General features: G+C 37.7%; 1 protein-coding gene across 1 annotated transcript in view; it reads left to right on the top strand.

Annotated features, from left to right (window-relative positions):
* Positions 1-10,648, top strand: part of MCOLN3 (mucolipin 3) — a 27,511-nt gene extending 16,863 nt beyond the window's left edge. The window contains exons 5-11 of the mRNA XM_006919368.1: positions 828-927; positions 4,017-4,129; positions 4,211-4,360; positions 7,501-7,602; positions 7,713-7,835; positions 8,641-8,847; positions 10,283-10,648. Coding sequence (XP_006919430.1) covers positions 828-927; positions 4,017-4,129; positions 4,211-4,360; positions 7,501-7,602; positions 7,713-7,835; positions 8,641-8,847; positions 10,283-10,417 — 930 coding nt within the window. The 3' untranslated portion in view covers positions 10,418-10,648. The remainder of the gene's footprint in view (positions 1-827; positions 928-4,016; positions 4,130-4,210; positions 4,361-7,500; positions 7,603-7,712; positions 7,836-8,640; positions 8,848-10,282) is intronic.
* Positions 10,649-11,539: the final 891 nt, after the last annotated feature.

Here is an 11,539-nt window from a genome sequence, read left to right as displayed (position 1 = left end):
AAGAGTAGAGGACTGTGGAAGGTGTTCTGGCATGGCTTTGTCCTGCTTGGTGCCTGGTGTCCTACATGGTTATTCTTGAAGCAAGACATGGCTGTCAATTCCCTGTGACCACATTCTTTGTAATACTCATGGTTCTAGAGTGACTAAGAAATCTAGGTCCAGAAGGAAAATTCAAAAAGCTCCACCTGAAATGTTTTGAGACAGAAATAATGAACCTCTGTGTTAAATTGCAACACTAAAAATCTATCCTTAGCTGAGGACCTCCTGGAAGGTGGGAAAAAGCATAGTTGTGCCAGCTCTTTTAAAAAATATATTAAATATAGTTGGAAAATAATCTTATATTAGTTTCAGGTATACAACATAGTGATTAAATATTTATATACCTTATGATATGATCATTATAGTAAGTCTAGTAACCATCTGTTGCCATGCAGTTATTAAAATATTATTGACTATATTCCCTATGTCCTACACTATATCTCAGTGGCTTACTTATTTTATAACTGAAAGTTTTGTCCCAGCTCTTGCTCATATCGAGAGGGCATCTGGAGGTACTAAGATAGCAAGTAGAGGGAAGTTCTCTTGTTTTAAAGTTGTCCTAGAAACATAGGATTTTAGACACTAAAAAGTAGGAGACATAGTTCGAACTTCTCATTTCACAGAGAAAGAAAGTGAACTTCTCAAGGTTGAATTGAATTAACAATATGTTGGAGATGAGAATCTGGGTCTCCTCTCACAAAGAAAGAATTGTTTCCTAATTAATGCATGGAGGCATATTGGCTTCAAAAACTATAGGTATGTTTTGACCCTTTTTCTTTTCTTTGCAGATAACATTTGACAACAGAGCCCATAGTGGAAGAATTAAGATAAATTTAGACAATGACATTTCCATGAGAGAATGTAAAGACTGGCATGTGTCTGGATCAGGTAACTGATATATTTTACTAGTTTTCAAAATAGTTGTGAAATTACTGGTCCCAGGAATATATGAAGCATCAAATAAAAGAATTGTACCATTTCCACATCCCTAATTCTCTGCAAGAAGATCAATTCATTGTAGATATTCAATGTTCCAGGCAATACATAAGTTATTAGTAACTGAAATGACTTTTCCTGACTTCTCTATGTGCCCTCATTGGCCTATTCCTTACTTAAAAAAAAAAAAAATACATGCAAGTCCTCCATCAAAAAAAATAAATAAATAAAAATATAAATAAATAAATAAATAGATGAAATTATGTATGCCCAAACCAATAAGTATTGAATTCTTACTGCATTTTTAATATTTTAAAATATCCTTGGGACAGGCAGCATCTCTATTTTTATAAATGAAGAAACTAAGGCTCAGAAGAAAATCTTGGTGCCTTTGGCTGTATAGTCAAGCAGGATTTGACCCTGAAGCACCCCACACATGATAGTTGTCTTTTATATAGGTCAAAAGGTAGACTGGATGAAGAAAGGTTACCTTCCTAGAAATATGGACACAAATTCAGATGTAGTTTGATATAGCATCAAAAATTTTGGAGCTAACTGGAGATCATTGACTGGATAGGATTGATCTATCTCATTTTCTAGTCCTTTGTAAGTAACTGAATGGTATGTTGTGCTGGACTTAATAACTAGGTCAGGGGTTCTTGGATTCTAGTGAGCCCAGGTACCTAAGATGCAGTTTTCCCAGCAACATGTAGGACAGTCAGTAGGTCTGGGGTGGGCTTAGGATGTGCAGATAGGTAGTCTTTACTCATACCACACTTGGTTAGTAATTATTTTAAGGATTCCTACTGATTGATCCACTGAGTACAGAAGTGGTAAAGTGAGATGGTGGGGGTAAATAAAATAAAATTTCTTAATTCTAGTATTCTTTCACTAATAAGTAACTTCAAATATATGAGTCTCTTGAATCACGAATTTTATTTCAATTACTGTTTATTTGAAACAAGCCTATTCTGTTGTCATCTGTAAACAATGTAATACTTCTCCACAAACTTTAGAATAGAGAAAATGAGAGCATATGAAAGTGCCCGACACATAGGCTTTCTCACAAGTGTTTGTTTCTGTGTTTTTAAGTTTTTCTAAAGTAGATTTATACATTTGTGTAACAATTATCCTTGTTACACAAGGATATTATATTGGCCCCTTGACCAATATAATAAGATACTTCATTACAGAACTATTCTTAAGTGCTTTATCAGTACAGAGCAGTCTAACTTGTTCAATAAAGACAAACTCTGTATCAGAGCATATTATGGCTAAGACTTCTGCCCCCCTCTCTTCATCTGGTTTCACTTATGCTGGTCAGGGCTTTGCACTTGCGATTCTCCAGAATCTCTGCATGGATGGCTCTGTGTCATCACTTAGGTCTCACCTAAAACCTAATGCCCCCTTGGTGAGGCCTTCCTTTACTATGCGATATAAATGTCCTCATTCCCCTACACAAACCTCCTTCATATAGAGCATTCGTTCTCAAACATTAGTGTCACCTGGAGAGCTGGTGAAAAGTTTCTGATTCAGTGGCTCTAGAGTAGGGCCCAAGAATGTGCATTTCTAATAAGTTCCCAAGGCATGCAAAGAACCACTAATATAGAGTGGTAGACAATGGAGGCAGATTGCAAAGGTTTGAATCCTGACTTTGCCACTCGCCAACTGTGTAACCCTGGACAAATTCCGTGACCTCTGTGTTTCAGTTTTCTCACCTGAAAATGAGGATAATGATTGGGGTTGTTGTGAGGATCGAATGAGTTAATTCATATAAAGTGCTTAGAACTATGTGCAGCATATTAGTACATGTTAGCTATTATGCTTTATTTTCTTCCTATCACTCTTATCTGAAAGTATTTTGTTCATTTACTTGTTTACTTCCTTGCTTGTCTCACTGTAGTAGAATAGAGTTCTGCCATGTCAAGGCCTTGTCTAGCTTGTTCACCATTGTATCTTTAGCACCTAGTAAGACACCCAGCATATAATAGGGTCTTAATAAATATTTTATTATCTAGATAAGCATATTGTAACAGGATATGCAGGAAGACTAACTATATAAAGAACAAGAGACCACAAGCTGTTTCATAGAGATCTTTGATTAATGGTTGTGGCAATTTTTAAAATGACTTTTAACTTTCTTTAAATACTAATGGGAAGAACATTTATCAGGGCTTTTTCTCTTTGTTGCCTTTGTGTAAAGAATGCTTGGAATATTTAAATTACCCTAAAAAAAGAGTGTAAAGGAGCCATATAAAATTTGAAAAAACTTCAGGGTGCAAAAAAGAAAAAAAGAACTGAACCAATAGAAAGGCACACCATGTTTCTGGATGAGATTCAACCTTCTTCAGTATGTCAAATCTTCCTAAATGAATCTATAAATTTGACACGATTCCCCTCCCCAAAATTACCAGTCAGGTTTTTATTGGAATTTGACAATATGATCCTAAAGAATATATATAAGGAAAAGTAAACAAGCAAGAATAACCAGCAAAAATTCCAGAAAAGAGTAATGAGAGGTATTCGTCTTCAGCATTAAAATACACAAAAACATCAAAAGGGTAAGATATGGTACTTGAATATATACAATAATTTGGTACATGATAAAGATAGCATTTCAAATTGTTGAGAATGATAGATTTGCTCTTTTGACTGGCAAAAGTAAAAGATTACTAATATCCGGTGGTGGAGAAGTTGTGGAGTTATGTGCAGGTATATAAACAGACATGATGTTTTGGGAGAGCAATTTCTTATGATCTGTTTTTAGAAATATGATATACCTTAACCCAACAATTCCACCTTTAGATATTCATTCACCTAAAGAATCACTTGTACTTGTGCCCCCAGAGGATTTGGAGACTTATTTATAGTAGGGAAAAACAGATTACAATCTGAGTGTCCATATAAATAAAGTATTGTACATCTATGCTGTGGTATGCAATGCAGCAGTTAAAACAAACCAGGCTAGAAATGAAAAGAAAAAAGTAGACGTCACCGTATTAATGTCCCACTTCATAAGCATGCAATCCTTTTCCTTTCAGTTCAAAGGAACACTCATTACATGATGATCTTTGATGCCTTCGTTATTCTGATATGCTTGGTTTCATTAATCCTGTGCTTTCGATCTGTGATTAGAGGACTTCGGCTTCAACAGGTAGGGGGTGTTGCATTCTAGGAATGTTACAGACATTTCGATTGACAAATAAATTCACTGTGCTTCCCCTCTTTCCTGAAGGAATTTGTCAATTTTTTTCTTCTCCATTATAAGACGGAGGTTTCTGTTTCTGATCGAATGGAATTTGTCAATGGATGGTACATTATGCTTATTATTAGTGATTTACTGACAATCATTGGATCAATTCTGAAAATGGAAATCCAAGCCAAGGTAAATTCTTTTCCTATTTATGCCACTGTGAGTATCAGATTTGCATTAATAGTAATTTATTTTTCCATAATATGAGAATTTGCAGAGTAAATTATTTCTTTCAAGCATTGTATTGAATAAACTTGGAATCAAAACAGTAATTTTCTTAAATTTAGTCAGGAAATCTTTTAGACAGGGTTTTTCAAAGTGCGATCCACAGACTTCAGCATTAGAATCATTTGGGTACCTGGTAAAAATGCCCAAGTTAGACCACTTAATCTAAACTCTGGGGTGGGGCCTGTGAATTTTTACACACACCAAAATATATACAGACATCAAGGTAACTAAGGTAAGAGGTGGGGTTTTTGTTTTGTTTTGTTTTGTTATTTTATAAGAAAGGCCAGAACCTTCAACAAAAGTAGAATAGGACTGAGGTGGGGAGTGAGGCCAAGATGCTATTGTGAGAGTGCCTGCAGTTGTTTCCTTTGTCCGTTGAAATTGAGAATGTCTCCATTTCTTATTTTTTCCATTGATATGCTACAAGGGTTTCCATTTTAAGTTAGAACTAACCCATCTTAGACATCAGTCCTCTCCCCCAACCTCCCCAAAGCAAAAATCAAATTAAGAAAGTAATATTGTTCAAACTAGTCTTGTTCAAATTTATGTTTTTCTAGGCTTGGCTGCAACTAAGAATGAGTATCAGCCTGTTATAATTCAGATTCTTGGGCAGAGACCCACAAATGCAATGGCTCAGATAAGATAGGAACTTATTTTTTTCTCATGTCATAGTCAGGATGGGTTTTCCAGGTTGGCGAGTCACTCAGCTCCACTCAGTCATTCAGAGACCCAAGTTTCTCCCATCTTCTTTCTCTGCCAGCCATTAAGGGCTCACCCAGACTGCATGATTGATGCTGGGTCATCTCACAAACAGGTTGCAGCAAGTGTAAGCAAAAGAATGGTCTGGTGGTAGCTCTTCCACAGTCTAACAGCCTTGGTTCCAAGTGGCAGCCTTCATTTCTATTCACATTCCACTGGAGGGAATTTAGTAACATTTAACTGCAAAGGGCTCTGGGGAATACAGCCCAGGCATATGCCTTGGAAGAAGAGAATAGGTTTAGGTGTACACGGAGCAGCTGCCACCATGTCATAGCTGTTGTATATATAATCAGAATAGATATTTAACTTTAGGGACAAAAAAAAAATAGGGAGTAGGGGAGTAGGGGGAGATTTGCAGCAAATCTTGATTTTTACCAACCTCAACTATCATAAACCTCAATGATCTCTTAATGATATCCAATAATCTTTCCACATTTCTCTAGGCTATTCACTCTCCCTGTCATATAGATGATAATTTCATGTCTTCTTCTCTTCTGAAACCTCTAACATCCCTGCCTCATCCCCACTCTCAGCTGATCACCTCACTTCCTATTTCACAAGAACAATAGGAAAAAAAGAGAAATTCTACCAACTCCCACTTTGTCTACCTACCAACATCAGTGTCTACACACTCTGCTTTTTCTCTGTCACTGTGGATATGTTATTTAAGCTACTATTCAAGGCCAACTCCTCCACCTGCCTACCACATGCTGTCCCCATTTGCTTGCGGGCATAGCTCCACCTATTCTTCCTTTTCTCATGCATCAATTTTCTACTCTCTACCATGTCATTCCCATTAGCATGTTTTTTCCTCCCTTTCAAAAAGACACAATCTCTACCTATTTCTCCCTCCTGATACTTCCCCATTTTCTGCTCCCCTTTATATAGCAAAAGAGTAGTTAACCTTGTTTCTGATTCTGCTTCTCCCATTCTCTCTTATGCCTGTTCCAATCAGGCTGCCTTGCCACTCCATGGACAGTGTTCTTTCTGAGGACTTCTCACGTTGCTGAGTCTAATAATCAGTTATTGATTTTTCATTTTGACCTATCAGCAGCTTTTAACACTGCAAGCACTTCCTCTTTGTAGATGCACTTTTTTTACTGGGCTATCACTTACCTGTTTTTCTCCTGTATCATAGGCTGGCCCTCTGACTTTTCTTTGCTGGTTTCCTCTCATTGTCCCACTCTAGTAAAGTGATAGTGCATCAATGCATAGTGCTTGGACATCTTTTATTTTCTGCTACTGTCTTCATGATCTCATTCTGTTCCATGTTTTTAAATAGTATCTGTTTGCCAATGATTTCTAAATCTGTGTCTCTAGCTTGGAATTCTTCCCTGAATTCCAGTCTCAAATATCTACCTGTCTATTCCACATCTTCACTTGAATGTCTACTTGGCCTCTCAAATTTAACATACCTAAAAAAGAATTCCTAAGACCCCCACCTCCACAGTCCAAACCTGCATCTTCTTTCTAACTTTAGTTAATACCAACTTTTTTCAGTTGCTAAAGACAGAAGCCATAGATTCATCCTCGATTCCTCTCTTTCACTAATCCCCTCATCCATACATCTAATTCAAGATGAAATCCTACTGATCTATCTTCAAAAGTCACCTCATCACCTCTACCACCAGCCTGGTCTAAGCCACCATCAGCTTTTACTTACATTATTGCAAAAGCCTTCTCGTGCCTCCAACAATCTGCTCTCAACCATAGTAGTCACTGTTTGATCATATCACTCCTGTTCGAGGCTCTCAAATCTCCTTAATCTATTCAGAGTAAAAGATAAAGTTGTTAAATTACCACAAGGCCCTAACTATCTGTCCCCTAACCTCTGTGACTCTGTTCTCTCCCCATTACTCACTCCAGCCAGACTCACTGTCTTGCCAGGTGCTTTGAAGCCTTTGCATTTGCTGGTTCCTGTGCCTAGAAAGCTCTTCCTCTTGATTTTGTTTGGTTTGCTCTCTCACTCCCTTTAGGTGTTTGCTCAAGTGCCACCTCTTTAGTGAGACCTTCCCTGATCACCCTATTTAAAATGCAGCCCATACACATTCCTTAACCCTTCTCCTAAATTTCTCCTCAGCACTTAACATTAGCTAATATATCAGTGTTTATTTTTTTATTACTGTCATCTCTCTCCCCTCATTAGCATGTAAGTTTCATTAGGGTAGGGAATTTTTTCTGTTCACTGCTTTGTCCTTAGAACCTACAACGGTGCCTGACTCATAGCTACCCAATAAATATTTCTTGCTAATAAATTTCTGATTATTTTTTCCACTCTGTTTTAGAGTCTAACAAGTTATGATGTTTGTAGCATACTTCTTGGGACCTCTACGTTGCTCGTGTGGCTTGGAGTCATCCGATACCTCAGTTTCTTTCAGAAGTACAATGTAAGGAATTTCATGGCTCTCCGTGCTGTTGGTATTTTTCTCATTCACAGTTGTTACACTGCTTTGGCTGAAGGACGAAAGGATTTTAATGACCTCTCTCACTTTCCCAGCTCCTTATTCTGACACTTCAGGCAGCACTGCCCAACGTTATGAGGTTCTGCTGCTGTGCAGCTATGATTTATTTTGGCTATTGCTTCTGCGGATGGATTGTGCTGGGGCCTTACCATGAAAAGGTACTGCTAAACACCTTTTTTCCCTGGCACCATTAAGCTCTTAGAATAGTGCCACTGGCTTGTTTTGTCTTTTCAAAGGAATTCTTTTTATTCTGTCTTAGCCTGAAAATGTTGAAATAGTATACCTATTGCCATGTTTATAAACCGGTAAGGTTCGACCCACTTGAGGCACTCATCTGCCTCAATTTCTTTTGTGGAATATGCCAGTCCTTTTTACCACCAGTGAAGTAAGTTTAGTCAATTTGATTCATCAATATGTATTAGAGTAGGTTATTTAGGTAAGGCTTCTTGAAATGTGACTATTTTAAAAAGTAGTATAGGGAGAAACTTGCGGAAATATTTGAAAATTTGTTCCTGGAGTTATAGTCTTAACTATAATGGAATGAATGGAAGTTATAGTCTTAACTTAAGGGGAATGAATTTTAATACGAGAAGTATGAGCATGTGTGGTTGGGACCTGGGTTTCTCTGCAGAAGCATTTCAAGGAACTCTTTCCATGAAGGTAAAGGGGAGGGGAAGGCTTGACTCTGAAAAGCACTGAGGGTGTCTACCAGTCCCTTCTGCCTTTAATTCAGCCTGCTTCTGTTAAGAGTATCAAGAAGCAGCTATTTTCCCCAGGAAAAATAGTAGGTTTGTACATGTTGTATCACAAAGCAAATGCTTGTAGTTACCTCAAGTTATTGCTTTGAAAGAGTAGCTTGGCATATATGGTCCCTTTATTTTTAATACAGTGTCAAGAATGAAGATTCCCATGGGAAGGAGTGTGGAATAAAGTAAGCTTTTCTCTCTCTCTCTTTTTTTTTAGTTCCATTCTCTGAACACGGTCTCCGAGAGTCTTTTTTCTCTGATAAATGGAGATGATATGTTTGCCACATTTGCAGAAATGCAGCAAAAAAGTTACTTGGTCTGGCTGTTTAGCAGAATTTACCTCTACACATTCATAAGCCTCTTTATATATATGATTTTAAGTCTTTTCATTGCACTGATCACTGATACATATGAAACAATTAAGGTAGGTTCATCAGTAGCCGTAAGTGGCAGAATTTTCTAGAACTTGTAGAGTGACAATAAGATATAATACCGTTTGGGGGAGGGGAATTGGTAGAATGTTAATTTCTTCAGGGTAGAGAAAGGACTGACGTATCCAATACTAGTCATGTATGTGTTATACGGTTGGGAACCTGATTTCAAAATCTGTTATTATTTATATTGTCATCCACATGGGATATTTTAAAAATCAGTTTTGAGCTCTTTGAAATATGCAAAGGCAGAATAAATATCCATAGATATTTAAATTTCCAATAACCTTATACTGTTAGGTCCATAGATACTCACACTTGCAGACTTTTCTTTCTAGGTGCGAGAGGAGTAATGGAACATGGTGCCACGTGAATGGTCCAGTAATAAAGAGAAAGCCCTTAGGAGTTGATGGATTATAAGTTGATAGTTATGATACCTTGCCTGTGAAGCCAGGGCTATGAATTCATTCTTACCGAATCAGATATCAGAAACTGATTGTCCTCAATACTTGCTTGGCAGATGTGTATTTAGAGTCACCAAGGTGACTGGGAAAGAATATAATTGTACTTGTCCAAGCCCCTCCCATGATGCTCTAAAAATGTACTACCTTCCACTTGGCATGCAGAGAACTATATGTTATTTGAGGGTGACATCCAGTATCTCTAAGAGTAATGTGAGTTGACAACTCTCCATGACACAAGCCTGATATTCATAATTTAGATGTTAACCTCTTTTCTTGGGCTCAGAGCACTTCCAAATGGGCAAGCTAAGTTATTTCTGATCCTTTCTGGTCAGGGCACATTCTAGAGATCTTAGACTTCAAACTGGTATAAATACGAGGTCTTTAAACAAGCTTGTCTGCCCAGAAGAGAGACTCCAAAAGGGTGTACAGACTGGAAAGGCCCCATACCTCGTTCAGATCTTTGTCCAGACACCTGCACCAGCTCAGGAGTGTCAGGGTTGTGCTGAGGTCCTCAGAGGAAGGGTGGGTTGACCCATCCCTCAGCCCCCAACAACACCGTTGTTAATCTACATCAACTGGGCTTGTGGCCTGGACCAGGTTTCATCCAGGGTGCTTGCTTCATACTAGCCTGGAAGTCATGCGTTGCATGGCAAAGTAGTGACAGAGGTTCTCAGACTTGGGACAGGGCAGGCTGGATTCTCCCTGGAAGGAGAGCTCAGATTCAGATTGGACATGTTCATTTTGGGTTGAACCGGGCCCACAAAGGAGAGGCCAGGAGGGCACTGCAGAATCCTAGACCCACTTTACCTTAGCCGAACCTAAGAGTGGCTCTAGACACTACATCTCCCTGAAATGTGACTAAGCTATTCCTCTAGAAAGAGCTAAACACTTTATTTTAAATTTAGAATAAAGCTGTTTTCGAGGGGTTTATTAATCAGTTTTTTTTTTTAATTTTTCTGTATAGCATTATCAACAAAATGGCTTCCCAAAGACTAAACTTCGCACATTTATATCAGAGTGCAAGGATCTACCCAATTCTGGAAAATACATATTAGAAGACGACCCTCCGGTATCTATAGTCTGTTGTTGTAAAAAGTAGAATCAGCTATCAGGCTGATTTGCACTACAGAGGAAATATAATGTATACCTGAGTTGGGAGACTATATGGACATTTAAGATCAGGTGTAATATGTTTGAAGACTATTATTTTGAGCAAATTGATAGCTATAATTAATCAAGAGCTAGGTTTATGTTTTTAAAAGAAATATTTAATGCCTTTTCAGCTTTATTTTGGGTTTAGTTTTTTTTTAAAACTCTAACTTTGATTAGGGAAGCTATTGGATTCTTGTTCGTTATTTTGCCATAGTTCTAGAATGTGTTCTCTATGCCCCTCTTTATTCTTTATTAACCTCTTGCTTCCAGCTATTCTGACTGCTGATTGTGTCATCAGTAGAAAACAATGTCTGGTTTGACAGTGACTTCAGACAACTCACTACCCTGGCCTGGGCCACTCCCAGAGGTTCATCCCTGAAAGACAGGGGATGGTTGCTGTATATCCAGTAATCATTGCATTTCAAAACCAGGGAAGAATAAGAAAGAAATAACCATCACCAGCTAACAGTCCAATATTTGGTTCTGAGGGATAACTGTTATAATGTGCTTCTTTCAGTTCTGGAGTGGATCAGGATTTTTAGTATTCATATGTAAGTTTTATCTTCTCCTTCAATGTTAAAGTACAAAGTTGAAAGAGTATTCTATACATATATAAAAATTAAAGCACATGCCAAATGCATATCTGATCCCACAAGGATTGTTTTATTCGTACTTGTACGGCCTTGTGAGATCTGTGTAATGTACTGTGCCCTTCATAAGCACATTCAATCTCACAGGAAAGAGTAGCATTTTAGGGTCAGGAACTGTGGTTTCACGGGGCGAGGTTCTATAACACACATTAAAAATATTTTGTAAAACAATACTCAAAAATTAAAAATAAGTGGGAAATGTATGCCTTAAAAAGACACAAAAACAAAGTCCCTACTTCTTGCAGAACACTGATTAGAAGTTCCAGGGACTTTCACAACATTAATCTTTGTTTCGTGTACTGTTTGTTCAAATAGAAATGAATTCAATGATGTGTAATAAAGGTTTTCTCTAGAAGGAAACTAGTTTGTTAATTTTTTATTTTGCCTTAAGGGCTAAATGAAGATAGACTTGAGACACT

This window comes from Pteropus alecto, unplaced genomic scaffold (assembly GCF_000325575.1).
Source record: "Pteropus alecto unplaced genomic scaffold, ASM32557v1 scaffold25, whole genome shotgun sequence".
In the NCBI taxonomy this organism is placed as follows: Eukaryota; Metazoa; Chordata; class Mammalia; order Chiroptera; family Pteropodidae; genus Pteropus; species Pteropus alecto.
This window is presented reverse-complemented; position numbering and strand designations above follow the sequence as displayed.